Source organism: Peromyscus maniculatus, chromosome 8, assembly GCF_049852395.1.
Source record: "Peromyscus maniculatus bairdii isolate BWxNUB_F1_BW_parent chromosome 8, HU_Pman_BW_mat_3.1, whole genome shotgun sequence".
Taxonomy (NCBI): Eukaryota; Metazoa; Chordata; class Mammalia; order Rodentia; family Cricetidae; genus Peromyscus; species Peromyscus maniculatus.
In genome coordinates, this window is record NC_134859.1 from 94,404,354 (window position 1) to 94,431,045 (window position 26,692).

At 47.7% G+C, this 26,692-nt stretch overlaps 1 protein-coding gene across 16 annotated transcripts in view; it reads right to left on the reverse strand.

Annotated features, from left to right (window-relative positions):
• Bptf (bromodomain PHD finger transcription factor) overlaps positions 1 to 9,914 on the reverse strand; it is a 106,540-nt gene extending 96,626 nt beyond the window's left edge. For all 16 annotated transcript variants that reach the window (XM_006970487.4, XM_076543583.1, XM_015994226.3 and 13 more), the window contains exon 1: positions 9,236 to 9,914. In XM_006970487.4, coding sequence (XP_006970549.2) covers positions 9,236 to 9,899 — 664 coding nt within the window. In that variant the 5' untranslated portion in view covers positions 9,900 to 9,914. The remainder of the gene's footprint in view (positions 1 to 9,235) is intronic.
• Positions 9,915 to 26,692: the final 16,778 nt, after the last annotated feature.

Consider the following 26,692-nt stretch of genomic DNA (forward strand, 5'->3'; position numbering starts at 1 on the left):
TCAAAAAAACAAAAAAAGAAAAAAAAAAAAAAAAGAAACCAAGTAACATAATTAGGGCCAGCCAGATAGCTCAGTAGATTATGGTGCTTGCAGCCAAGACTGATGATCTGAGGACCTAATTGAGTTCTTAAACTTACATGGTAGATGGACAGATGGACTCCTGCAAGCTGTTCTCTGACCCTATTACAAACCTGTGGCACATCTGCACCCCTCACCCTATGCAAAATAAATAAATGTAAAACAACACAATTAATTTAGTAATGTAAATTTTCTTTCCTTCCTTTTGATACTCCCGCTTCCACCTCCCGAGTACTAGCTTCCTTTTTTTCTTTCTTTTTAGACAATCTTACTATGTACCCAGGCTAGCCTTGAACTCATGATCCTCCTGCCTCAGACTTCAAGTTCTGTGCAGGCAGTGGAGGAAACCCTAAGTGAATGTATATTTTGTTATGAGTTCAGCCTGTGAAGGACTGCAAGGCCAACAGACTCATGGGAAATTGGCAAAGCCATTACCCATATAGACCAGGCTCAAGAGGAATGGCAAAGTTCTCAGAAGTTCAAATATAAGTGTTTATGATTGATCATTGTGTGCAAAGAATAGCAACTGCAGCTTCCTCCACCTGGGCGTTTACAGTCTGAGACTGCTGGCCACACACACCTCCTAATGGAGACTAGTAACCCCTCTCCCCATGCTATACCTAATGAGCATGCTGAGGGTCCTTCCAGGTTTCAGCAGTTAGGAAAAAACCCACCTGATCCCAGCTTCATTGTACCTCTGTCTTTTCTTCATTCCCCTGTGGTCCCTGGCCAGGGTTCCAAGAGCCAAGCCGCATGGGTCATGGCCATTCTAGGATTACGGGCATGCCTCTGCATAACGGGCATCACTCTTGCTGTATGGTTTCATTTCCACACTGGGCGTGGTAGCTCCTACTTACAATCCTAGCAGTAGGGAGACGGAAGTGAAAGGACTGATGTGAGTTCCAGGTCAGACTGGGCTACAAAATGAGACTGTCTCAAAACATCATCATCATCATCATCGTCATCGTCATCATCAACATCATCATCATCATCATGGGGGCTGGAGAGGTAGCTCAAGAGTTAAGAGTTGCTGCTCTTACAGAGGACCCACAGGTTCAGTTCCCAGCACCCATACGGAAGCTCATAATCATCCACAATACCTTCTTCTGACCTACTTAGGCACCAAGCATGTACCAGGAACACATATATACATGCAGGCAAAACACCCAAATATATCTTTAAAAATATATATATAAACTGAAGAGCAAAACAAAAATGACCAGACAGCTGGGTATAGTGACCTCTGGCCTTTAATCCCAGCACTGGGGAGGCAGGGGCAGACGCAAAGGCAGGTAAGTTTAAGGCCAGCCTGGTCTACATAGTTCCAGTATAGCCAGAGCTACATAGTTGAGACCTGGTCTGGGGTGGGGATTGGGAGCTTAAAGAACAGAAATCTGTCTCCTGAGGCATTTCTTCAAATAACCAAAAACATTAAAAAAAAAAAAAACCTACAATGGGGATCATGCTAAACTATGCAGCTGATAGAGCTGGAGATGTCTCAACAGTTAAGAGGACCCAGGTTCAATTCCCAGCATCCACACAGTGTCTCACATCTGTCCCACCAGTCTCATGGGACCTGACACCCTCTTGCAGCTTCTGAGGGCACTCAGCACTCACGTGATGAACAGACAAACATGCAGACAAAACACCCACACACATCAAAGAAATAACTGATTTTTTAATGAAGCTGAAATTTTAACTACTCTAAGCAGGTGAAGAAAACAGACCACGATGAGCAAGAGAAATCGAAATAATGAGTGATAGCAAGGGGGTTATGAGTCTAAGCAGAGTGGACCAAGCTGTGCCTGGCCTGTCTGTCACTGGAATACTGCTGCCCATCAGTATTACACTCTGTCAAACTTAATGTCCCCTGCAAATCACAGTCACAGCGAGAACAGGGTCAAGCGTGAGAAAAGGAGGGCCTAACAAAAGGGACCAAGCTCCTGGCTTCAGACTCCCAGATTCTGCTGCTCATGTGTACACGCACAGCCCCATTTCCAAATATGCCTGTGGGCAGGGACCAGAGGAGCAGGCAAGTGTAAAGCACACACAGACCTACTCGTGATCACAGACACAGGACCTACTCCCCGCTCACTACTCAACAGAGCATGCTGCCTAACTGGAGTGACTCTCCTGGCCCTCCTTTTCTGTAATTCTCAAGTTGAACCTCCACAGGCGCTGGTGGTCAGAACAGGTCTAATTTCATCCCTGACCATACTGCTTTCTTCCAGAGACACGCCTAGTGCTTTAACTCTCTACATTTACAAGTGAAGGCCAAGAAACTCCTGGACTAAGCTGCCATTCAGGGCTACAAAACTCACCCAGATCCCACTTTCCTCCTAGCCATCCTTGTGAATCCCGCAGAACAGAAGTCTAGCATATCACTGAGGTCATACCCCACTATTCCCATATTTTCTGATTGATCCCAGGGACAGAGAAAGAAGCATGTAACACAGATCTGTGAGAAAGAGACAGAATGCTTCAGGCCACCTTTCGGGTGCACCTCTCATTGCAGGGGAAAGGGCGACACCAGTGGCCTATGGTACATTTCTGTGACCTGATGTGATACCAGTTCAGGCTTGAACACTGGGTACTGCTGATGAGAATATAGCACATCCGCTCGGTGTTCCAGAGGAGGAAAAACTACTTCCCAATTCAACAAGCAAGGGAAGAAAGTACTGGCCACAGCGTGCTTCTCCAGGGAACTGCCCAGCACGGGTATCAAATGCAGCTGCACAGTTGACTTCCTATTCATCAACTCCAGCTCTTGCTAAACATCTCTTGCCACTGCCCACACTTTACTATCAGTGCTGAGATCCGGCTGCTCCCTCCTCTGCCACCCTTCTTACAATCGACAAGCCCATGCAGGAAGCTTCTGCCTATACCAACCACCCCTCAACCAGGGGACTGATCCACTGAAAAGACACTGGGGTAACACTGAAGGATAAATACAGCCAGTGGAATACTACACTATTTGTGGGGAATCTCCAGCTCATTCAGAGCATCTCTACCACCAATCTCTGCTGTCAGAAGCCTCAGAGGACATAAATCATTAAGGCTCCCAGGATACTAGGATTTTGTTCTGAAGTAGTAAAAGATGCCAAATTTTAAAAACATAGCTAAATAGTCCCAGAAGTCTCACATTCTGTCTCAAGCACCATACAAATCTTTTGTTTATATCAGATATGTTAAATTTCAAAGTGCTACCAAACTCTACCAAACGTCTATAGAAAATGCACTTTCTTAGCACGACATGGTAGCACATGCTTGTAATCCCAATACTGGAGAGACTGAGACAGGAGGATCACCACAAATTCAAGGCCAGTCTGGTCACACAGTGAATTAGCTCCAGGCCAGCCAGGGGATACAAAGTGAGGTCATGATTGAAAAGGAAGGGGGAGAAAAATTTGATTTTCTGTTTGGCTTGGTAGTTCAGAGCTACTTGGTAAGTTAAGGCAAAAAAGTTTGCCAAATTCAAGGCAACTTAACAAAACCCTGTCTTAAAAAGATAACAAGGAGCCGGGCGGTGATGGCGCATGCCTTTAATCCTAGCACTTTGGAGGCAGAGCCAAGTGGATCTCTGTGAGTTCGAGGTCAGCCTGGTCTACAGAGTGAGATCAAGGACAGGCACCAAAACTATACAGAGAAACCCTGTTTCGAAAAAACAAAAAACAAACAAACAAAGATTAAAAAGGTGCTGGGTGGTGATGGAGCACACCTTTAAACCTGAGAGGCAGAGGCAGGTGGATCTGTGAGTTCAAGGCCAGCCTGGTCTACCTACAGAGCAAGTTCCAGGACAGCCAGGGCTACATAGAGAAACCCTGTCTCAAAAAAAAAAAAAAAAAAAAAAAAAAAAAAAAAAAAAAAAAAGATAAAAAGGCCAGGTATGTTTTGTATGTACATTTGTATAACATTTGCCTACCTAGGTTCAAACCCCAGTACCACAAAGCAGGTCCTTGAGGGGGTGGAAAAGTAGAACAAGGAAGATTTTTCTATACACTCTTTCTCAATACACCAGGAAAGTATGCCTACTAGACAAACTATGTAGGTTTTTTACACATGTACTTTAAGGTTTATTTATTTTCTATGTATGACTGTTTCTGCCTGTATGTGTGTAGCGTACACACACCATGTGGGTGCCGGATGCCCTAGGAGATCAGAAGAGGGCAATGGATTCTCTGGAACTGGAGTTGTGAACCACCATGTGGGTGCTGGGAATGTAACCTGGGACCTCTTCTAGAGCAACAAACACTGGGCTATAGAAATAAAGACTGGGCCATATCTCCAGGCCCCTAACTCAAACTTTTACCAATAAAACAACAACAAAAACCCCTGATAAACGCTTTCGTCAACCAAAGGCCCCAAGCAAAAATGAGATGATTTCAAGTTTGCATTATAATCAACATCTCTACAGTAGTATTTGACCTGTGGAGAAAATCTTTTTTGCCCAATGAAAAGAAAGCAATCAGCAGAGTGTGATGGCTCACACCTTAATCCCAGTACTTGAGAGACTGAAGCAGGAGGATGGCAATGAGTTCCAGGCTAGCCTGAAATAAACTGCTGTCACAAAAGGAAATTTCCCCAGTAAAATAAACTTTTGAGCTGGGCAGTGGTGGCACACGCCTTTAATCCCAGCACTTGGGAGGCAGAGCCAGGCAGATCTCTTCCAGTTTGAGGTCAGCCTGGTCTACAGAGTTCCAGGAAAGGTGCAAAGCTACACAGAGAAACCCTGTCTCGAAAAACCCGGGGGTGGGGTGGGGGGGGTGGGGGTGGGGTGGGGGGGGACACTTTTGAGTTGTTTGTTTGTTTGTTTGTTTGTTTGTTTGTTTGAGACAGGGTTTTTCCATGTACCCCTGGCTGTCCTGGAACTTGCTCTGTAGATCAGGCTGGTCTCCAACTCAGAGATTTGCCTGCCTCTGCCTCCTGAGAACTGAATGCATGTGCCACCACCGCCTGGCTAAACAAAATAAACTTTTAAAGCTGGCACAATAGGGCATGCCTTTAATCCCAGCACTCATGAGGGTATCTCTGAGTTTGAGGCCAGCCTGGTCTACAGAGCAAGTTCCAGGAGAGCCAGGGCTACACAGAGAAACCCTGAGTCCAAACCTGCCCTCCTGCAAAATAAATAAATAGTAAACTTTTAAAATCTGTAACTTTAATAGTATCTGTGTACAGGTTAGTTTTATGTCAACTTGACACAAGCTGGAATCAGGTAACAGGAGGGAATATCAATGGAGAAAATGCCTCCAAAAGAGCAAGCTATAAGTCATCAAGTATGTAGAGAATTTTCTTAATCAGTGATCTATTGGGGGAGGAGGCAGCCCATTGTGGGTGGGGCTACCCCTGGCTTGATGGTCTTAGGTTCTGTAAGAAAGCAGACTGAGCAAGCCATGGGAGAGCAAGCCAATAAACCACACTCCTCCATGGCTTCTGCATCAGCTCCTGCCTCCAGGTTCCAGCCAGGTTTGTTCTCCCGTCTTGACTTCCCTCGATGGACTGTGATTCAGGACATGTAAGCCAAACAAACTCTTTCCTCCCCAAGTTGCTTTTGGTCATGGCGGTTCATCACAGCAATAGTAACCTTAATAAGACAATCTGCATGCATCAACAGTTACATTACTTACAGTGTACTCAATAAATAGGTCAATGAATTACTTGTTATACTAAGAACTTACTTCTGAAGTAATTTATTTAGTGGTATCTACTTGCATACTATTTAGTTAGTTAAGATCTGATGTCAGCCAGACTGTGTATACCACTTTGTAGCTAAAGATGACCACGAACTTCTCTTCTTCCTGTCTGCACCTCCAGAGCGCTGGGATGACAGGCGTCTGTGTGCTGGAAACTGAAGCCAGGGCCTCAAGCATGCTAAGCAAGCACTGTACCAGCTGAACTACATCCGCAGCTCCTTTACCAGGAATCTAATATGCCAGTAATACTCAAGCCAACGTTCTAACGACAGAAACTAACCTAACGAGGGCTGGGGAGACGGCTCAGTGGTTAAGAGCACTGGCTGGGTTTAAGTCCCAGAGGACCGGGTTTAAGTCCCAGCACCCACATGGCAGCTCACTACTGTCTATAACTCCAGTTCCAGGAGACAGGACACCCTCACAGAAATACATGCAGACAAAACACCAATTCACATACAATAAAAATCTAAAACAAGCAACTAAACTCTTTAGCCTTCCTTGACTATACAATACGCATCCCCCAACTTTTCTATTTGGACTTGCTCTTTTTTGAAACAGGTCTCTCTCTATGTAGTAGTCCTGGCTGGGCTAGAGTTGTTATATAGACCAGACTGGACTCATAAAGATCCTCCTGCCTCTGCCTCCAGAGTTATGGGACTAACTAAAGGTGTGCATCACCACACCCAACTGGACCTGCCCTCGGTGTATCTTTTTGTTTTTCCAGACAGGGTTTCTCTGTGCAGCCCTGGCTGTCCCAGAGTGGCTTAAGTATATCTTAACCAAGACATACACATACACACTGACCTGAAGTCTCCTCCTAGGTGTACCAAGAATAAAACTAATGGCACAATAAACAACTCACTGCTGCCATGGATACTCACTGCAAACAAGTGGACATACCCTGGAAGTCGGAAACACAAAATGTAGCATTCTTTTATCATCATCTGAAGAAGTAATTTGTTTCAAAAGACTAAACACTAAAGCTAACTCCACAGCCAATAGAGAAAGGAGAAGAAAGAACAGTTTAAAACAGTAGAGACGGCTCAACCTTAGGAGCACTTACTGCTCTTCCAGAAGACCTGAGTTCGGTTCCTAGCACACATGCCAGATGGCTCTGGGACCATCTGAAACTCCAGCGACAAGGGATCTGACCTGCACATACCCTCACACAGACACATAATTTAAACAACAACAACAAACCCCACATCTATTTAAAAAAAAAATTTTTTTTAGGTATACTCTGCTGTTAGAAAGTTACTAGTTGAAGTGTTCATCAAAATTTAATCACACCAACTTTAGTTTCTTAAAACCTGATCATTTAACTTATGGCACCTACTACAGAATTATCAAATTTCTCACTAACAACTTCCTCAATCAGTCTTTCATGCATATCTGCCATATGCATGTCAATTAGGAGCTGCAGAATGTTTAAGATCAAAGCTTACTCTTATAAGTTATTAATTCACATAAATATAGGACAAGTGTACACCAAGGTAGGTTACAAGTGTCACTGGAAGAGAAATGTCTTTGAAATTAAGTACACAAGCTTGCTAGGCACTTGAGAAGCAGAGAGGCAGGTGGGTGTCTGTGAGTTCGAGGCCAGTCTGGTCTATATAGTGAGTACTAGGACAGCTAGGGCTATTTAGAGAGGACCTGTCCCAGATAGATACATAATAGTTTGTTTAAAAAGGACCCCCCTAACCACACCCTGCAATTTAATTCAGCATATGCCCAGGAGTTCATCAGTACTGTCTGTCAGGGCTTCAGGGAGTTAAAAGTTAGCTCAAGTGTTCTGCCAAAATGCCTCAGTTCTAACTCAAAACCAACTTCCTCCACTGCTGTATGTCAGTCTTCGGTTCAATTCGGAGCTCTTGGTACAAAGATGCCCAACTTGTAATTTCTTAAAGTAACATCTATTACTATAAAAGATGCACTAAATTGGCAAGAAATTAAACTTGCTAAAAGACAGTCTCCCTCCAAGGCTCTCCTCCAAGCCCCCTCAGCTAAGCAACTTGTTCTTAGAGTCAGGCAAACGAAATTAGCTTTTTTCACTTGACGTTAACACAATCTAATCTGGTTTAATTCTCATACTTGTAGCAGTTAAGAATTTAAGCAATTATTTTTTAAAAATGGAAACATTTAAATTTAACCACTTCAACTACCCTAGTCTTCTCTGAAAATGGTATGGCAGGCTCTCATAAGAAAGACCATCATATGTCCTCTTTAACTTTTTACTTGGTAAATGTCCTTAAAATTAGATTTTAATTTTGTTAATCTAGGTAAATAGAAATATAAAGGAATCAATCACCTGACAGTCTGTTGCTACAAGTTACAGGCTCCCCCGCCCCCCCCCCCCCATAACTATTCACTTAATACAAAGAAGCAACTGTTTTGTGTGCGTTTTATTTAAACAAGACACATCTCAGGGCCAATCTCAAGAAACTAGGTGAGAAAACGTTCGAGAAGCCACCACGGAGAAACCCACTACACGTCCAGGAAGGGCTTTTTCCCTCAGAAATAGACTAACAAGAGAAAGTTCTGTCGGATGCAAGCTGACATTTCTACACTGTGTGACTTCAAAATGTTCATCTTCAGCAATTACGCCTAGATGATCAACTACACATCTTCTGCAACAGGTGCCGCGACACTGCGTCTCCCACGCAAAGCCAAGACCAAGCTGGTTAGGACACACGGCCCTTTGGTGTTATACTTTTATTTGGAACTTAACCAAAGCGATTTCTGAATCGGAAGACTTGCCAAATTTGGCAAATTTGGTCTGGTTTTCTGGTCTGCTCTTTAATCAACCATTTACCAGCAACTGTTGCACGCGCCCAGGAGCACTCGAAGAACACAAACAAACGCACAGGACCAGAGGAAGCTCCCTGCTAACCTCCAAAACAGTTTTCAAACTCTATGACTAAGGGTAGGAAGGGAAGCCCATCTATGCGTGTTACCACAATATCCAAACTCTCTCTTCTAAGGAACAGGTCATTTTTCCAAATCTACAAGAAAACGCATTAGACACGCAACGGTTTGCAAAGCAGAAGGCTTCTTTCATTGCAAAATAATAAATAAAATACTCATACCAAAACAAGGGGAGAAAAACGAACTCAATGGATACGTGTGTGCCAAAGTTTCAATCCTGCCTGGTGCAGACACCGCACTTGGCACAAATTTTGAAGAGGAGAGGGAGGGGGGGAGAAGGAGAGCGAACGAGTGTGTGGCCTGCAAACTGCAACAATGCAATCTCCATTTTGAACAATGCGCCTCTTTCCTCTTGCAAATCTAGTTTTGTTTTGTCTTTTTTTTTTTTTTTGTCACTAGACGCGCCGTGGCCTCCGCGTGGGGGGCAGGCCGGAGTGGTGGTGGGGGGAGCTGGAAAGCAGGATGCACTGCACTCGAGAGGGAGCAAGCCAGGGGGAGGGGAGGAGGTGGGGAAGGAGTCTCCAGGCGGCCTGGGTGGGTACCTGGAGTGCTGCTGTATGTGCTGTGGCTCCTGAAGCTGCTTTCCGTGCAGTAACTGGCGTCGTCGTCGTCGTCTTCCATCTCCTCCGGATAATCGGAGTCATCGTCGTCCTCCTCCATGTCATCTTCCTCCTCGTCCTCGGAATCCTGGGTCTCCTCGGCGTCGCCGTCCTCTTCCTCCTCCTCGTCCTCCTCCGAGACCATGTCCTCCTCCTCGTCGTCGTCCTCGCTCTCGTGATCATCGTACACCACTTTGTTGACGGCGCGGCGGGCCGGGGTGGTCCGGGCCAGGTGGCCGCCCCCGCCCCCCGTCCTGCCGCCCCCGCCTCCTCGGCCCCCCCGGCCCGGGCCGCTGGCGCTGCTGGCGGAGGCCGGCGGTGGCGGCGGCGGCGGCTTCCTGCGGCCGCCCCCCCTGGGCGAGCTCAGCCGCGTCTTGGGCGCCACCTCAGCCTGGGCGGCGGCCCACCTGCCCCGACTGCTGCCGCGGTGCCGCGAGCGCAGCCCCCCGATGGGTCCGGACGCGGGCGGCGGCGGCGGCGGCGGCGGTGGCGGCGGCGGCGGTGGCGGTGGTGGCGGCGGCGGCGGCGGCGGCGGCGGGGCCGGGGCGCAGCGCTCCGCAGCCGGAGCCGCGGGCTGCTTGGGCGGCCTGCCCCGCCGGCCCCTCATGTCGGAGCCGCGGCTTGGGGGGGGGGGGGGAGCGGAAGGAGTGGGGGGGAGGGGCGCCGGGGGGCGCCGGGGCCGAGGGGGAGGGGAGGGCGCCGGGGCCCGGGCGGGAGGGGCGCGGCCCGGCAGCGGCGGGGTGGAGAGAGAAGGCTCAGTCCGAATTGCCGGGGCCCCTCTCCGGATCGCCTGCAGCCGCCATCTTGTTTCTTCCCTCTCGCTCGGTGACTGGGGGAACCGACAGCGGCCGCAGGCCCGGAGCGCGGTCACGTGAGCTGCGCCGCCCGACGAGCCTGGGACGGAGCGAGGCGGCGCGGCGGCCGCTAGGGGGAGCGCGGGAGCGGCGCGGCGGGGGCGGGGAGGCCCCCGGGGGCGCCCCTGCGCGGCCGGGCGGCGGCGGCGCAGGGGCGAAGGGTGGCGTGGGGTGTCCCCTAGCTTTGGGGGGGTCTCCTCCTGGGACACCCACCCCCGGCTGGAGCTCAGGGAGGCCTCTACAAGTGTCTCTCTCGGAGCCGGGTTTCCAAACAGGGAGTTACCCCCCAAGTCACCGGTCCTTTCGGGGAAATGGATGCAGAAAGCGCGGAGAGAGGTGTCGCGGAAGGGCGCGACTTACAGTCGGAGGGCAGTCGCCGCGCAAAGCCCAGCCACGCGGGGACAGGAGCTGGAGATGAGCCGGTCCAGATTGAAAGCGCCCAAGGGCTCGGATCTGGAGGGTCCTGAAGTTGTTCCAGGATTGCACGCCGGGAGCCACACCCCCAGGGTGGATCTCAGACTTTCTCCGAGTCCCCACCCTGAAAGCCAGGGTTAAATTCCAGAACGTGGCTCCTTGCAGGCTCCCCGCACCTTTCCCACTTCCCAGCTAGGAACTTCCACACCTCAGCGAGAACTTGCGAGAGGGCGGATGGCGTCTTGTCTATAATTGGCTTCACCAAGTTGTGTGTTTGTGTTACCTGGAAATAATGCCTACCTGACAAATCACCAGTCACAATTTGGCCCAGGGAGCAGGTCACACTGATGGAATTTCAGGCACCTGCACCTCCAAGTGACCAAATTGAGGTGGTCCAGGCCTATGTGGTCGGGGGTCGCCTCTGGGAAAAAGAGAAAGGTTTTAGGAACCTGTATGAGTGTTTGTTGATAGATGTGAGAACTGAAAAAGTAATTTGGAGAAAAATAATTAATAGAACTCAGTCCGCTAAATGGCTTATTACAGTATAGTTAGGTGAATAGAAGTTAAGTGAAAATTAAAAAGCAAGTGCTAATTGCCAATTCATTTATTATTTATTCACTTTACTTCTGCTGATCTCTGAGTGTGGTAAACTTTACCTCATAAGTAACAAAAGTAAAGAAAGTGAGGAACATGGCCGGGCGGCGGTGGTGGCGCACGCCTTTAATCCCGGCACTCGGGAGGCAGAGGCAGGCGGATCTCCGTCAGTTTGAGGCCAACCTGGGCTACAGAGTGAGTTTCAGGAAAGGCTCCAAAGCTACACAGAGAAACCCAGTCTCCCCCCAAAAAAATAAATAAATAAAACAAAAAGAAAGAAAGTGAGCAACATGAGTTCTTTGTTCTTTGGCAAACAAATGCCAGAGTTTTGTTTAAAGAGTGCAGCTACAGGAATGCAGGCCCAAAATAGGCAGATCTTCAGGTCCTCCTTAGTAAGGGCGAGTGTTTTAGTAAGGCAGAGTCTCACTATGCAGTCCTGGCTGGCCTCGAACTCACAGAAATCCACCAGCTTCTGCCTCCTGAGTGCTGGGATTAAAGGCATGTGTCACCACACCCTGCATTGGTGGGCTTCAAACTTGTGATCCTCCTGATTCAGTCTCCCAGGTCCCTCCATGCCTGTCCCTATCTTCTATATTTTTCAAGATCATATGGAGATTTTATCTGAAACATGTTTGTTTTTAGTTAAAGTGGCCTAGCCTGGCATCAAACTGGACTCTGGGATGACACACGTGCCATCATGCCCAGTCATGGAAAAAAATGTGTGTGTGTGTGTGTGTGTGTGTGTGTGTGTGTGTAGAGAAAGAGAGAGAATACTGTTATTTAATAGAGGGCAGACAAGATGCCTCGTGGGTAAAGGTCCCGCCACCACACCTGTTGACCTGTGTTCAATCCTTGGAACTCACACGGTATAGGAAGACAACCTGCTGTGCAGTGTGGCAAGCCTTTAATCCCAGCACTCAGGAAGCAGAGGGCTACACAGAGAGACCCTGTCTCAAAAATAATAATAATAGTGCTGGGCGGTGGTGGTGCATGCCTTTAATCACAGCACTCGGGAGGCAGAGCCAGGTGGGTCTCTGTGAGTTCGAGGACAGCCTGGTCTAAAAAGCAAGTTCCAGGAAAGGTTCAAAGCTACACAGAGAAACCCTGTCTCAAAAAACAAAAACAAAAAAAAACAAAACAAAACAACAATAATAATAATAAAAGAGAGAGATCTAGCTCCAACTCCCAAAAGTTTTCCTCTGACTTCTACACACAAGCTGTGACACACACAGGCTGTGACACACACTCAGGCTGTGATACACATGCCAACACACATACACAAATAAATAACTAAATGTCAAGCTTTTTTGGACGGGGTGGTTGAGACAGGGTTTCTCTGTATCCCTGGCTGTCCTGGAACTAGCTTTGTAGACCAGGATGGCCTCAAATATACTGAGATCTACCTGCCTCTGCCTCCTGAGTGTTGGGATCAAGGGCAGGCGCCACCACCACCCAGCAAAAAAAAAAAAAAATTGTTTTGTTTATTTATTTATTTTTTTATGTATACAATGTTCTGCCTGGGTGTATGCCTGCAGGCCAGAAGAGGGCACCAAATCTCATTATAGATAGTTGTGAGCCACCATGTGGTTGGTGGGAATTGAACTTAGGACCTCTGGAAGAACAGCCAGTGATCTTAACTTCTGAGCTATCTCTCCAGCCCCGTTTTGTTTATGTTTTTTTGAGACAGGGTTTCTCTGTGTAGTTCAGATGCTTGTCCTGGATCTTGCCCTGTAGACCAGGCTGGCCTCGAACGCATAGAGATCCACCACCGCCCAGCGCAGGTTTTTTTTTTTTTTTAAGATAATAGAAACATATTCTTAAATATTGACTTATTTTGAGGCCAAATATTACGCTGGCCTCAAACTGGCTATGCAGCTAAAGGTGTCCTTGAACTCCTGACCCTCCTCCTGCTACCTCACAGGCATATAACACCATAGTTCTTTTTTTATTATTTTGTTTTGTTTTTCTGAAGCAGAGTCATGATGTAGCACAGGCTGGCCTGAAACTGCTCTTCCTCCTGCCTTAGCCTATTCCCTAACGCTGGGAATAGACGTGTGCCAATGTTGGGACTTTTTTTCTTTTCATCAAGGTCACACAGTACTGTCCAGTCTGGTGCAAATTCAAATGGTCTGCGACCTCAGCATCCTGGACTTTCAGACTGTGGCCTGTATTGAGTCAGACAACAGAAAACATCAACCCTGCAGATTGATCCGAATATGTACTTTCTGGGTACAGCCCAGACTCTACAACTTTGTAACCTTTGACCTATACTGTTCCCCATACTGTAGGCAAGGCAAGGATATTCTATTAGAAATGGAGACAGCTTTTCAGAGTTTGCAAGCTAACAGCGAAGAAAATGTATTTACCAAACCTTTATAAACATACTAATGGACCACTGAGAGAGATGTTTGGCATTACCTAGACTTTTTAGGTGCCAGCCACAGAGAAGTGGCTCTGGCTCATTGAATCGGGAAAGGAATTCATAAGGAGGATGCAGAGAGCTTTAGAATTGTGTGTTCTGAGTCTAAATGGAATCCAGCCTCTGAAACTGTTGACTTCCATCCGCCTAATGTTCCGGAGAAGCAGCGGGCCACCAGTCTGAACCTGAGTCCCAGCACAGACAAAGAACGCCAACCACTTCCGGTTATAGGCATACACCATGAAGTCAGTGGCTCTCATGTAGGGTCACTATAAGGTCAGACTCCTAGGGGTGCTACAATGTATAAGGTACCGTGTGTGGAGGGGGCGTGGTTAGGGGCCTCTGGAGAGACTGCCCAGTGGTTAAAAGCACTTGCTGCTCTCCCAGAGGACCAGAGTTTAGTTCCCAGCTCCCAGTTTAGTGACTCACAACTGCCTGTAACTCCGCCTCCAGGGATCCAACACCCTCTTCTGGCCTTCCCAGACCTCACACAGACAACATTAAAAATAAATAAATAAAATCCGAAAAGGCTTCAGGCATGGTAATGCATGCTTCTCTCTCTCTCTCTCTCTCTCTCTCTCTCTCTCTCTCTCTCTCTCTCTCTCTCCTCTCTCTCTCTCTTCCTCTCTCTCTCTCTTCCTCTCTCTTTCTCTCTTTTTGGTTTTTCGAGACAGGGTTTCTCTGTGTAGCTTTGTGCCTTTCCTGGAACTCACTCTGTAGACCAGGCTGGTCTCAAACTCACAGAGATCCGCCTGCCTCTGCCTCCCTCCCGAGTGCTGGGATTAAAGGTGTGCACCACCACCGCCCGGCGCTTTTCTCTTTTTAAGTGAATGTGAGTGTTTTGCCTGTATGTATGTCTGCATACCCCATGCATGTGTATACAATACCCAGTGAAGGCTAGAAGAAGTGTAGGAACCCTTGATACAGGTTCGAGGAATTGAACCCAGTCCTGTAGAAAAGCAGCCAGTGTTCTTACGTGTTGAGCCATCTCTCCGGACAGTGTACACCTTTAATCCCAACACCCAGGGGACTAAGACCCTATCTCAGAGAGAGAGAGAGAGAGAGAGAGAGAGAGAGAGAGAGAGAGAGAGAGAGAGAGAGAGGAAGAAGTCACCATATTGTTGAAATAGGCAGGTGTGCTGCTGGCCTATATATCAGGCTGGTAGGAGGAAACCTCTTCACAGGCGGTATCATAATGATTCCTCCTGAAACTGACTCAGCCCGGACAATAGGCAAGTCCTTCTAGAGGACAACCCCACGAGGAGCCCATCAGTCGCTGCCCTGATGGTTACTTTGTGTTACTTTGTTCATTCATGACCTCAGATCCACAGGTCAGTTCTCTCTCTCTCTGTCTCTCTGTCTCTCTGTCTGTCTCTGTCTCTGTCTCTGTCTCTCTCTCTCTCTCTCTCTCTTGTGCTCTCTCTCTCTTTCTCTCTGTGTATGTTTCTTCTCATGTAATTAGCACAAGTTGGCCTCAAAGTCATTATGTAGCCAAGGAAGGATGACCTTGAAGATCTGATCCTGCTGCCTCCCCCTCCTGAGTGCTGAGATTACAGGTGTGAGTCGCCATGCCCAGTTTATATGTTGCTGGAGTCGGGAGTCAGGGACTTTTGCATGTTATACAAGTACTCTACCAATTACACTACATCTCAGCCTCATGGGTGAGTATTGTCCACTCGCTTATTAAAGCTTCCTCTGCACAAGACCACTTTAACTGTGTGTGTGTGTGTCTGTCTGTCTGTCTGTGTGTCTGTGAACTGTGCCTGAAGAAGCCAAAAGGCCATTGGATGCCCCGGAACTGGAGTGACAGATGGCGGGCCACCATGTGGGTGCTGGGAACCAAATCCTGGTCCTGTGGAAGAGCAGCCAGTGTTTGTTTTGTTGTTGTTTCCCTTGTTGGTTTTTCGAGACAGGGTTTCTCTGTGTCACTCTGGCTGTCCTGGAACTCACTCAATAGACCAGGCTGGTCTTGAACTCAGAGATTCACCTGCCTCTGCTTCCTGAGTGCTGGGATTAAAGATATGCACCATCACTGCCCAGCAGTGTAATTTTTGGGGGAGAAAGGGGAGTTCAAGACCTGGGTTCTCTGTATAACAGCACTGGCTGTCCTGGAACTCTGAACAAGGCTGGCCTTGAACTCAAGGATATCTGCCTGCCTCTCTCTGCCTCTCAAGTGCTGGAATTAAAGGGGTGTGCCACGCCTCCACCCCCGGGCTAGTTAAGTACTCTTATAAGACAAATCCTCTCACTTTCTAGGTCTATTCTTTGATGGTCCCATACATCCTTTTTGACACTCCTAAATTCATGACCATGTGGCTTGAGAATTGGGAGAGTTCTTCTTGTGGCAAAGGGAACCAGAAGAACACAATTCACTTGTGTGCTAGGAAGATTTGTTCCTGCCTGTCTGTCAAGATCTTGTAAAGGGAGCTGGAAAGATGGCTCATCAGTTAAAAGTGCTTCCTGAGCCGGGCACTGGTGGCACACTTTAATCTCAGCTTGGGAGGCAGAGCCAGGTGGATCTCTGCAAGTTCGAGGCCAGCCTGGTCTACAGAGTGAGATCCAGGACAGGCACCAAAGCTACACAGAGAAACCCTGTCTCAAAAACAAACAAACAAGAGTGCTTCCTGCGCTTCCAGAGGAATCAAAGTCAGGTTTCCAACACCCGTATTGGGCAGCTCACTGCGGCTTTAATTCTAGTTCCAGGAGATCTGATGCCCTCTTCTGGCCTCTGCAGGTGAGCACCATGTGCACACACCACACACACACATTCAGCTTACATTCACAAAATACACATACACATAAACTTTAGAAAGGTCACCTGAGGGCTGGAGAGATGGCTCAGTGGTTAAGAGCGCTGACTGCTCTTCCAGAGGTCCAGAGTTCAATTCCCAGTAACCACATGGTAGCTCACAACCACTTGTAATGAGATCTGGTGTCCTCTTCAGGCCTGCAGGGACACATGCAGGCAGAATACTGTATACATAATAAATTAATAAATCTTAAAAAAAAAAAAGGGGGGGGAGTGGTAGCGAGATGGGAGTTAAAAGAGCTTGAGGTTGCACTTTCCTGTGCTTCTCTGGGACGTGCTCAGGCCTGTTCTTTTACACACATGCTCTTGGGGAAGGGAATATTACCAGCCCTTCATGGCTAAGTAGAACACAGGATAAACTTGGCAGTGGGTGAACACCAGACTTTCAAGCTGCGTTCGGATCCCGAGAAAGAGCAGGGTGGACGTGCAGAGAGAGCAAGGCTCCCTTTGAGAGCTGCAGCAGGGCTCTGTCCGACCTCCCGGTACATAGCTGGCTGTGGGATGTGGGGTCCACTAGGTCATGAGCTGCAGTCATCAGGGCTCCTTGTGCTGTGATGTAGACCCGGGGACCCCTGCTCTGCACTGTGGCTCAACGTCGGCAAGCCTCTGGTCATCTGAAAATGGAGCAAATCAGCACATAGAGATGTGATCCTTCGTAAAATGTTATTTATTGCCAGGAGTAGTGGTGCACACTTTTGATCCCAGCACTTGGGAGGCAGAGGCAGGTGGATCTCTGTGAGTTCGAGGCCAGCCTGGTCTACAGAGCTAGTTCCAGGACAGCCAGGGCTACACAGAGAAACGCTATCTTGAAAAACGAAACAAAATTAATTTTGTATATAGGTATTTGCCTATAGATATGCCTGTGCACTGTATACATGCCTGACACCTAAGGAGGCCAGAAGGTGGCTTTGGATCCTCTGGAACTGGAGTCACAGATGTGAGCCCCCAGGCGGGTGCTTCGAATTGAACTTGGGCCCTCTGGAAGAACAGACAGATGGTGCTCTTAACCACTGGGCCATCTAGCCAGACCCAAGATAGGGTCTTTATAAATCCAAAGACCCAGCCAGGTGTGGTGGTGCACACTGGTAATCCTGGCGTTCAAGAGGTCGGAAGTGAAGGATCAAGGGCAGCCTTGGGTGTATAGTAAGTGTAGGGGCAACCTCGGCTAACTGAAACCCTGTCCAAAAACAAGTGCTTGGGACATAGCGCAGTGCTAGAGCTCTTAGCCAGCGTGTGTGAGGTCCGGGGGTTAATCGCCAGTATCACAAAGACAGACAGGCAAAGGGAGAGGAGCATGGTTCAGTGGACAAGGAGCTTCTCCTCAAGTCTGATGACCGGAGTTTGATTCTTGAGATCCACATGTTGGAAGGAGAAAACCAACTCTCACAGGTTGTCCTCACCTCCATACATGTCTCTTCCCCTCTGACATCCACAAATAAATAAAAAGTAACCAAAACTGTTTAAAGCCGAAGGAAGGTAAGGTTCCTTAAGCCTGAGATTGTAGGGACGGGACAGACAGAAGCAGGCATGTCTTGACTTGGGTAAGGTATTGCAGGCCTACAGTTAAGGCTCAGAAAGTCAGGGGCTCCAGGTAGTGGTAGTGCACACCTTTATTCCCAGCACTCACTCGGGAGGCAGAGCCAGGCGGATCTCTGTGAGTTCGAGGCCAGCCTGGTCTACAGAGTGAGTTCCAAGACAGCCAGGGCTACAGAGAGAAACCCTTGAAGGAAAAAAAAAAAAAGATGAAGAGGGATGGAGGAAGATACCTAATGTGGGTCTCTGACATCCATATCCACACAACCACATATCCACACATATCCACATATACCACAGCAACAAAAAACAAAAACAAGAAAACACAAACAGAAAGACAGCAAGTAGCACCGGTGGTGGTTATGATGACCGCCGAGGCTCCAGCACCTGGAGGGATGGGTGAGTGATTCCTCCCACGCTACCGTATGCGGCTGTGATCCTGCGTGACTCTTACTACGACAGCTTGAGAGTCAGCCAGAAGGCTTAGCAGGGAAAGCACTTGATGCAGACCAGATAATCTGAGTTCAATCCCCACACCCCACCTGGTTGAATGAAAGAAATAACTATTAAAAGTTGTCTTATAAGGGTTGGGGATTTAGCTCAATGGTAGAATGCTTGCCTAGCAAGCACAAGGCCCTGGGTTTGATCTTCAGCTCAAAAAAAAAAAAGTGGTCTTATAAGTACACCAAGTGGTGATGGCACACTCCTCTAATCTGGGCACTCAGGAGGTGGAGGCAGGTAGATCTGTGAGTTCCAGGCCAGTCTGATCTACAGAGTAAGTTCCAGGACAGCTAGGGCTATACAGAGAAACCTTGCCTCAAAAATAAATAAATAAATAAAATGAAAGAAAGAAAAAAGTGGAAGTTGTCCTATTCTCTACCTTAACATTTGCCTTTAATCCCACCACTTGGAAGACAGAGGCAAGTGAATCTCTCTGAAGTAGAGGGCAGCCAGCCTGGTCTACATAGAGAGTTCTAGAGCAGCCAGAGCTACAGAGTAAGATCCTGTCTCAAAAACTAAATATAAAAAACAGTGATCAGGTAGACTAATTGAACTATTTTAAAGCATTTACCTTTTTTTTTCTTTTTAAGATTTATTTATTTATTATGTATAGTGTTCTACCTGCATGTATGCATGCAGGCCAGAAGAGGGCACCAGACCTCATTACAGATGATTGTGAGCCACCATGTGGTTGTTGGGAATTGAACTCAGGACCTCTGGAAGAGGAGCCGCCAGTGCTCTTAACCTCTGAGTCACCTCTCCAGCCCCAAGCATTTGTCTTTATTATTCTTTTTAATGATGTATGTGTGTCTGTATATGGATGTGTCCATGTGGATGCAGGTGCTGTAGGAGGCCACAGGCATCAGACCCTCTTGGGACAGGACATAGACAGTTGTCGCCACCCAACATGGGCGCTGAGAACCAAACTCAGTTCCTCTGCCAGAGCAGCTCATGCTCTTAATAATCACTTAGCCATCTCAGTGCTGAGTGGAACCATTATAATAGAGAATGCAGAGAGAGAGAGGGAGGGAGGGAGAGAGAGAGAGAGAGAGAGAGAGGACACCTCATGTGGACAGTGGGGAGCCACTTGCATTTTGAGGGCTGGACCAAGGGGAAGTGGCTGGGGGAACAGCTCGGTGGTAGAGCGCTTGGCCAGCATCAAAACAAACACAGAAACTAAGAAGGGGAAGAGGTCCGGGGATGCAGCTCAACTGGCAGAGAGCTTGTCTAGCGTGCATGAAGCTGTGGGTCCAGTCCCAGAACCACGTGAAGCGGGCATGGTGTCCAGGCATCCACCTGTAATCCCAGCCCTGGGGAGCTGGAGGCAGAAGGATCACAAAGTTCAAAGCCATTCTCGGTTACATAGCAAGTCTGAGGCCAGTCTGGACGACATGAGACCCTAGCTCAAAAAGACGAACCCCGTATCGCAGACTTCCTTCTGTGCTTTGGGCCACTGATCTGGGTTTCCTGTGTGGACTCTCTGCTGCGTGTTGCCTCAACTGGCATTGACCTCAGGACTCCGTCTAGATCTCTGGGTCCTCTTGTCCGCTCCCGTGACAGCTCCCGTCGCCACCCCTCATACTCACGTTTCCCAAACCAGCGTCTCTCTCTCCTTCCACCCCATGCTCCAATTGCTTTTCAAAGTCTGACTGGTTTTCTCACTTCTCTGTCACCGGGAATAAAAAAAAAGTTCCCCTAATTTAAACCACCATACCCAGCTCACTCAGAACTCCGAGCAATCCACCAGAACCTGTCTGGTGAGGAATATAGTTTGGCTCCATCTGAGAACACAAAACCCTAGCTGAGCATCTACACGTTCTACTGTCCCCAGCACGGTGGTGTGTGACAGTGGCTTCCTCACCCCAGTCCTGCTAAGGACCTCCTCAGTTGAGTACCAGGTCCTGAGTTTCAGAAAATTCCTCAGTCCCTGATGAGCCAAGTGGATGGGTCACCTCACCAGGAGGCCTTGAAAGGATAAAGGTTTAAGAAAAGAGTAACTCAGGCTGGAGAGACGGCTCAGCGGTGAAGAGCACTGACTGCTCTTCCAGAGGTCCTGAGTTCAATTCCCGGCAACCGCACGGTGGCTCACAACCACCTGTAATGAGATCTGGTGCCATGTTCTGGCGTGCAGGGACACAAGCAGGCAGAACACTGTATACATAAGTAAATCTTAAAAAAAAAAAGAACTCTGGCCGGGCGGTGGTGGCGCACGCCTTTAATCCCAGCACTCGGGAGGCAGAGCCAGGCGGATCTTTGTGAGTTCGAGGCCAGCCTGGGCTACCAAGTGAGTTCCAGGAAAGGCGCAAAGCTACACAGAGAAACCCTGTCTCAAAAAACCAAAAAAAAAAAAAAAAAAAAGAACTCTGACCATCAAGTGCAGGTGTGTGTGTGTGTGTGTGTGTGTGTGTGTGTGTGTGTGTGTGTGCCCAGCTTTCTACTTGGATGCTAAGACTCAAACTCAGGTCCTCCGATCTGTGTAGTAACTTAGTAACTTTGCTCACCGAGCTATCTGTCCGACCACAAGCACAGACATTTGACAAATTTGCAGAGGACTGTATGAACAGGTGGGGGCAGTGAAGCAATGAAATTTGGGGACAAGGTTAAGTGACCTCATTTCAATCCACGGGCTCGAGAGGCCCAGGGTCTTTTGTGGCTTATTTACATACGCAATATTTCAGAGGATACCTAATTTTGCCCAGTGCTTTGTGTACGTGACTCGACCAAACCCTTCTAGAATTTTACAGTTGCCTAGTATTCCATCAAGATTTTTGCCAGACATGGTGGCTCACACCTATAATCCCAGAACTCTGGATGTTGAGCAGAAATGTCACTGCATGTTTAAGGCTATTCTGGGCTAATGCAAGAGTTTGAGGACAGCCTGGGTGTGCTGACTAGTTTTATACAAGTAGGGAACATCAGTTGAAGAAACGCCTCCTGAAGACTGGGATGTAGGCAGGCATTTTCTTTCTTCCTTTTCTTTCTTCCTTCCTTCCTTCCTTCCTTCCTTCCTTCCTTCCTTCCTTCCTTCCTTCCTTCCTTTCTTTCTTTCTTTCTTTCTTTCTTTCTTTCTTTCCTCTCTCTCTCTCTCTCTCTCTCTCTCTCTCTCTCTCTCTCTCTCTCTCTTTTCAGTTTTTTGAGATAGGGTTTCTCTGTGGAGCTTTGGAGCCTGTCTTGGAACTCACTCTGTAGCCCAGGTTGGCCTCGAACTCACAGAGATCCACCTGCCTCTGCCTCCTGAGTGCTGGGATTAAAGGCGTGTGCCCCCCCCCCCCCCCGGGGCTTTCTCTCTTTTTTTTTCTTTCTTTTTTTGGGGGGCGGGGGTGTTTTGAGACAGAGTTTCTCTGTGTAGCTTTGAAGCCTGTCCTGGAACTCACTTCGTAGACCAGATTGTCCTCAAAACCACAGAGATCGGCCTGCCTCTGCCTCCTGAGTTTTGAGTTTAAAGGAGTGTGCCACCACCACCCAGCAATAGGCATTTCCTTAAGCAGTGATTGAAGAGGAAGGGCCCAGCCTATTGTGGGTGGTGCCACCCTTGGCCTGTGGGTGCTGGGTTCTATAAGAAAGCAGGCCAAGTAGTGGGGGTGCACGCCTTTAATCCCAGCACTTGGGAGGCAGAACAGGCCAATCTCTGTGAGTTCAAGGCCAGCCAGGTCTGCAGAGCAAGTTCCTAGGGCAGTCAGGGCTCCATGGAGACACCCTGTGTGTCCTGCACACCAGTGTTAGGGCTGAGCACTGTAAAGATGTTTATCTCACCCTCATAGTGATTTCTGGGTAGGTGTCACACAGTGCATACTAGCACCCAAACCAAAAAAAAAAAAAAAAAAAAAAAAAAAAAAGCAAACAAACAAACAAACAAAAAAACAGACAAAAAAGAAAGAAAGCAGACTGAGCAAGCCATGGGAGAGCAAGCCAGTAAACCACACCCCTCCATGGCTTCTGCATCAGCTCCTGTCTCCAGGTTCCTGCCAGGTTTGTGCTCCTGTCTTGGCTTCCCTCGATGGACTGTGATTCAGGACATGTAAGCCAAACAAACGCTTTCCTCCCCAAGTTGCTTTTGGTCATGGCGGTTCATCACAGCAGTAGAACCTTAACTAAGACACCGCTTGCAAAAGGAGAACCTAGCTCACAAAATGCTTTGTGGTAGAATGTTTATCCTTTGTTTTTGTTGTGTTTTGTTTTCTCAAGACAGGGTTTCTCTGTGTAGCCTTAGCTGTCCTGGAACTCGCTCTGTAGACCAGGCTGGCCTCTAACTCACAGAGATCTGCCAGCCTGGTGCACCACCACTGCCTGGCTAGAATGTTTGTGTTAACCTTCACAAGGCCCTGGGTTTGGTCCCAAGTGCTGAAACCAAAAGCAAAACAAAACAAAACAAAAAAACCCTCAAACAAAACAAAACTCAACCATCTACTAAGTGTGTAGTGCATACTAGTGATAGAGCAGAGCACTACAAAATTGTTTATCTCATCTCCAAGTGGCTCTCTGGGCAGGTGTCCCACAGTGAATAGTAACACCAGGCTTTGAAATCAGCACTGATGTGATATCAACAACCTTTCAAAAGTCATTGATAGCCGGGCGGTGGTGGCGCACGCCTTTAATCCCAGCACTTGGGAGGCAGAGCCAGGCAGATCTCTGTGAGTTCAAGGCCAGCCTGGGCTACAGAGTGAGATCTAGGACAGGCTCCAAAACTACACAAAGAAACCCTGTCTCGAAAAACACAAAAAAAGAAAACAAAAAACAAAATTCGTTGATAAAGCAGGCAGTGGTGGCCTTTAATCCCAGTACTCAGGAGGCAGAGGCAGGTGGATCTCTGTGAGTTCAAGGCCAGCCTGGTCTACATAGTAAGTTCCAGAACAGCCAGGGCTACACAGAAAAACCCTGTCTGGAAAAACAAAACAACAAAACAAACAAAAAAAAGATGTTGTTAATCCCAGCGTTGTGGCTCATACCTGTAATCTCAGCATTTGGAGGCTGAGGCAGGAGGATCACATGGCCCAGGCCAGCCTGAGGTACATAGCAAAATCCTGAGGTGCATAGAAAAATAAATAAACAACAAAGAAATAAATGTGGTGACAGTGAAGTGTGATAAGTTCTGGGCCCCATTTTTTGCCAGGCTTTGCTTTACTGAACCCTGCCTGCACCTTGTTTTTATTTTATTTTATTTTATTTTATTTTATTTTATTTTATTTAGTTGTTTGTTTGTTTATTATTTTTCAAGACAGGATTTCTCTGTGCAGCCCTGGCCGTCCTGGAACTCACTCTGTAGACCAGGCTGACCTCAAACTCACAGAGATCCTCCTGCCTCTGCCTCCTGAGTGAGCCACCAACGTCTGGCTAACTTTATTTATTTACTTATTTGGACAGGTCTCATGTAGCCCAGGCTGGCTTTGACCATGTGATCCTCCTACCTCTGCCTCTCAAGGACTAGGACTAAAGGCTTGAGCCACTCCGCCCGGCCTTTCTTCTTTCCTTTCCCCTTCCCCATCTTCCTCTCCTTTCTTATCTCCTCCCCACCCCCAGACCTTTTCTTTTTATCTTTCTTCAGTGTTGGGGTTTGAACACAGGACTTTGTCCCTGCTACTCCAAAGTGAATCACCAGCCAAGCACGGTGGTTCACACCTGTAACCCAGGACTCAGGAGGTTGAAGCGAGACTTCCCGGCCCTCAGGGGCCACAGAGGAAGAAGCCCTTGACTCAAAAGCAAACAAAGGAATTTGGACCTCACAATTAGTCCCCAGCCCCAGAGAAGGCTTATCGGTTTCATTTTTCTTGTGTGTGAAGTAGAAAATAGGGCTGGTTTGAGGAGAAAATGAAAGAAAGCCTAGAAAGAACCTAGCAGGGACCTGGAAACCTAGTGATCATTTACCAAGGTTAGTGGATAATTAGTAACAATTATTACAATTTTTTGTTTGTTTGTTTGTTTTTCGAGACAGGAAACCTGTGTAGCTTTGTGCCTTTCCTGGAACTCGCTTTGTAGACCAGGCTGGCCTCGAACTCACAGAGATCCGCCTGCCTCTGCCTCCTGAGTGCTGGGATTAAAGGTGTGGGCCACAACTGCCCGGCTTACAGTTTTGTTTTTTGTTTTTTGCTTTTTTGGTGTGTGTGTGTGTGTGTGTGTGTGTGTGTGTGTGTGTGTGTGTGTGTTAGCAGACTCGGGAAAGGATGGAAGACAACATGATTGGACTCATTGCCACAGATGCTGCATGGCGTGACTTCTCAGCTCTGCAAACTAGGATTGTCGGTTAAATGGAAAAACAAACAAACAAACAAACAAAAAACCACCGATGGCGGTGGCACACTCCTTTAATCACAGATCTCTGTGAGGCAGGGGACTCTCTGTGAGCTCCAGGTCATCAAGGCCAGCCTAGTTTAACACAGAGTGAATTTCAGGACAGCCAGGGCTACCCAGAGAAACTCTGTTAAAAAAAAAAATAATAATTAAAATACAGCTGCTCTTGCAGAGGACCTGAATTTCCATTCCCAGAACCCATAATAGGCAGCTCACAACTGCATCTAACTCCAGTCCCAGCATTTGCACACACCTGCACATAGATGTGCACACATATAGACATAATTTAAAACAAATCTCAAGCCAGGTGTTTTAGTGCATGTCTTTGATCCCAGAATTCAGGAGGCAGAGGCAAGAAGACCTCACTGAGTTTGAGGCCAACCTGATCTACATAGTGAGTTCCAGGACAGTTGGGGCTACGTAAATAGACCATGTCTCAAAACATCAAAAAATAAATGAAAATAAATCTAACAAACAAACAAAACTTACCTGGCTGGAAAGATGACTCAGATTAAAAGTACTTGATCCTCAACGCCTTTAATACCAGCATTGGGAGACAGAGGCAGGCAGATCTCTCTCGAGGCCAGCCTGGTCTACAGCTGAGATCCAGCACAGGAACCAAAACTACATAGAGAAACCCTGTCTCAAAAAACCAAAAGAAAGAGAAAGAACCAAAAGACAGGGGAGGCAGGTAGATGAATGGCTCAGTGGTTAGGGCACTGGCTGCTCTTCCAGAGGACCCAGGTTCAATTCCCAGCACCTACATGGCAGCTCACATCTATCTATCTGAAACTCCAGTTCCAGGGGATCTGACGCCCTCTTCTGGCCTCTATGGGCACCAGGCACTCAAGTGGTGCACAGACGTGCATGCAGGCAAAGTGCCCTACACATAAAATAAAAACAATAAATTAAAAACAAAAACAGGAGAGGGGAGGGTGGGGACTGAGGACTGGCAGTGATTCCCAGGTTGCCTTTTGTGGTGATGAAAACGTTCCTTAATTACACAGAGTTCACAGTTACATAACCTTGTCAGTATATTAAGCACCTACTGAGTTATATGTCTATTTAAAAGGGTGAATTTGGGGTTGGGGGTGTGGCTCAGTGGTAGCCTGTTTTCCAAGCATGAGAAGGCTTTGGTTCAATCCCAGCACGGCAAATGTATAAGTAAGTGAATTTTGTATTATATTAATTATATGTAAATAAAGAACAATTACAAAAATAAGTGTGGGCCATGGAGACGCCTCTTGGAGATGGTATATTAGTCTCTTCCTGTTGCTATGGCAAAACACTGGGACCAGAAGTAACTTGAGGAAGAAAGTTTTGTTTGGCTCAAGTTTTCAGGAGTGTCCCTAACAGTGGGGGAGGCGTGGCAGCAGTGACTGACTGGAACAGAGAGCTGAGAATGTGCAGATTCCAACCACACATGGGAAGCTGAGAGAAGGATCTGGAATCGGGACATGGCTATAAACCCTCAAAGCCCACCCCAGTGATGTAGTTCCTCCAGCAGGGCTGCACCTCCTGAAGATTCCATACCTCCCCCCAAAAAAACAACATCATTAGTTGGGGACCAGCTTTCAAATACTTCCGGCTATGAGGGAGACTGCTCATTCAGACCACCACAGATGGCAAAGTGCTTACCATGCAAGCGTGAGGACCTGAGTTCAAATCCCCCAAAATCCAGCTAAAAAGCCAAGTGGGGTAGATAGGAGGACTTCTGGAACTGACTGACTGGCCAGCTATCTGGCCATATCCCAAGTTGGTGAGAGACCATCTCAAAACAAACAAACATAAACAAACAAACAAATAAATGGGAGTGAGGGTCTAGAGAGTCAGCTCACTGTGTAAGAGCACTGGCTGCTCTTCCAGGGACCCAGGTTCACTTCCCAATACCCACACTGTGCCTTGCAATTGTCTGTAGCTCCAATCCCAGGGTATCTTCGGGCCTCTGCGGGCACCAGGCACACACATGCTCCACAAGCATACATGCAGGC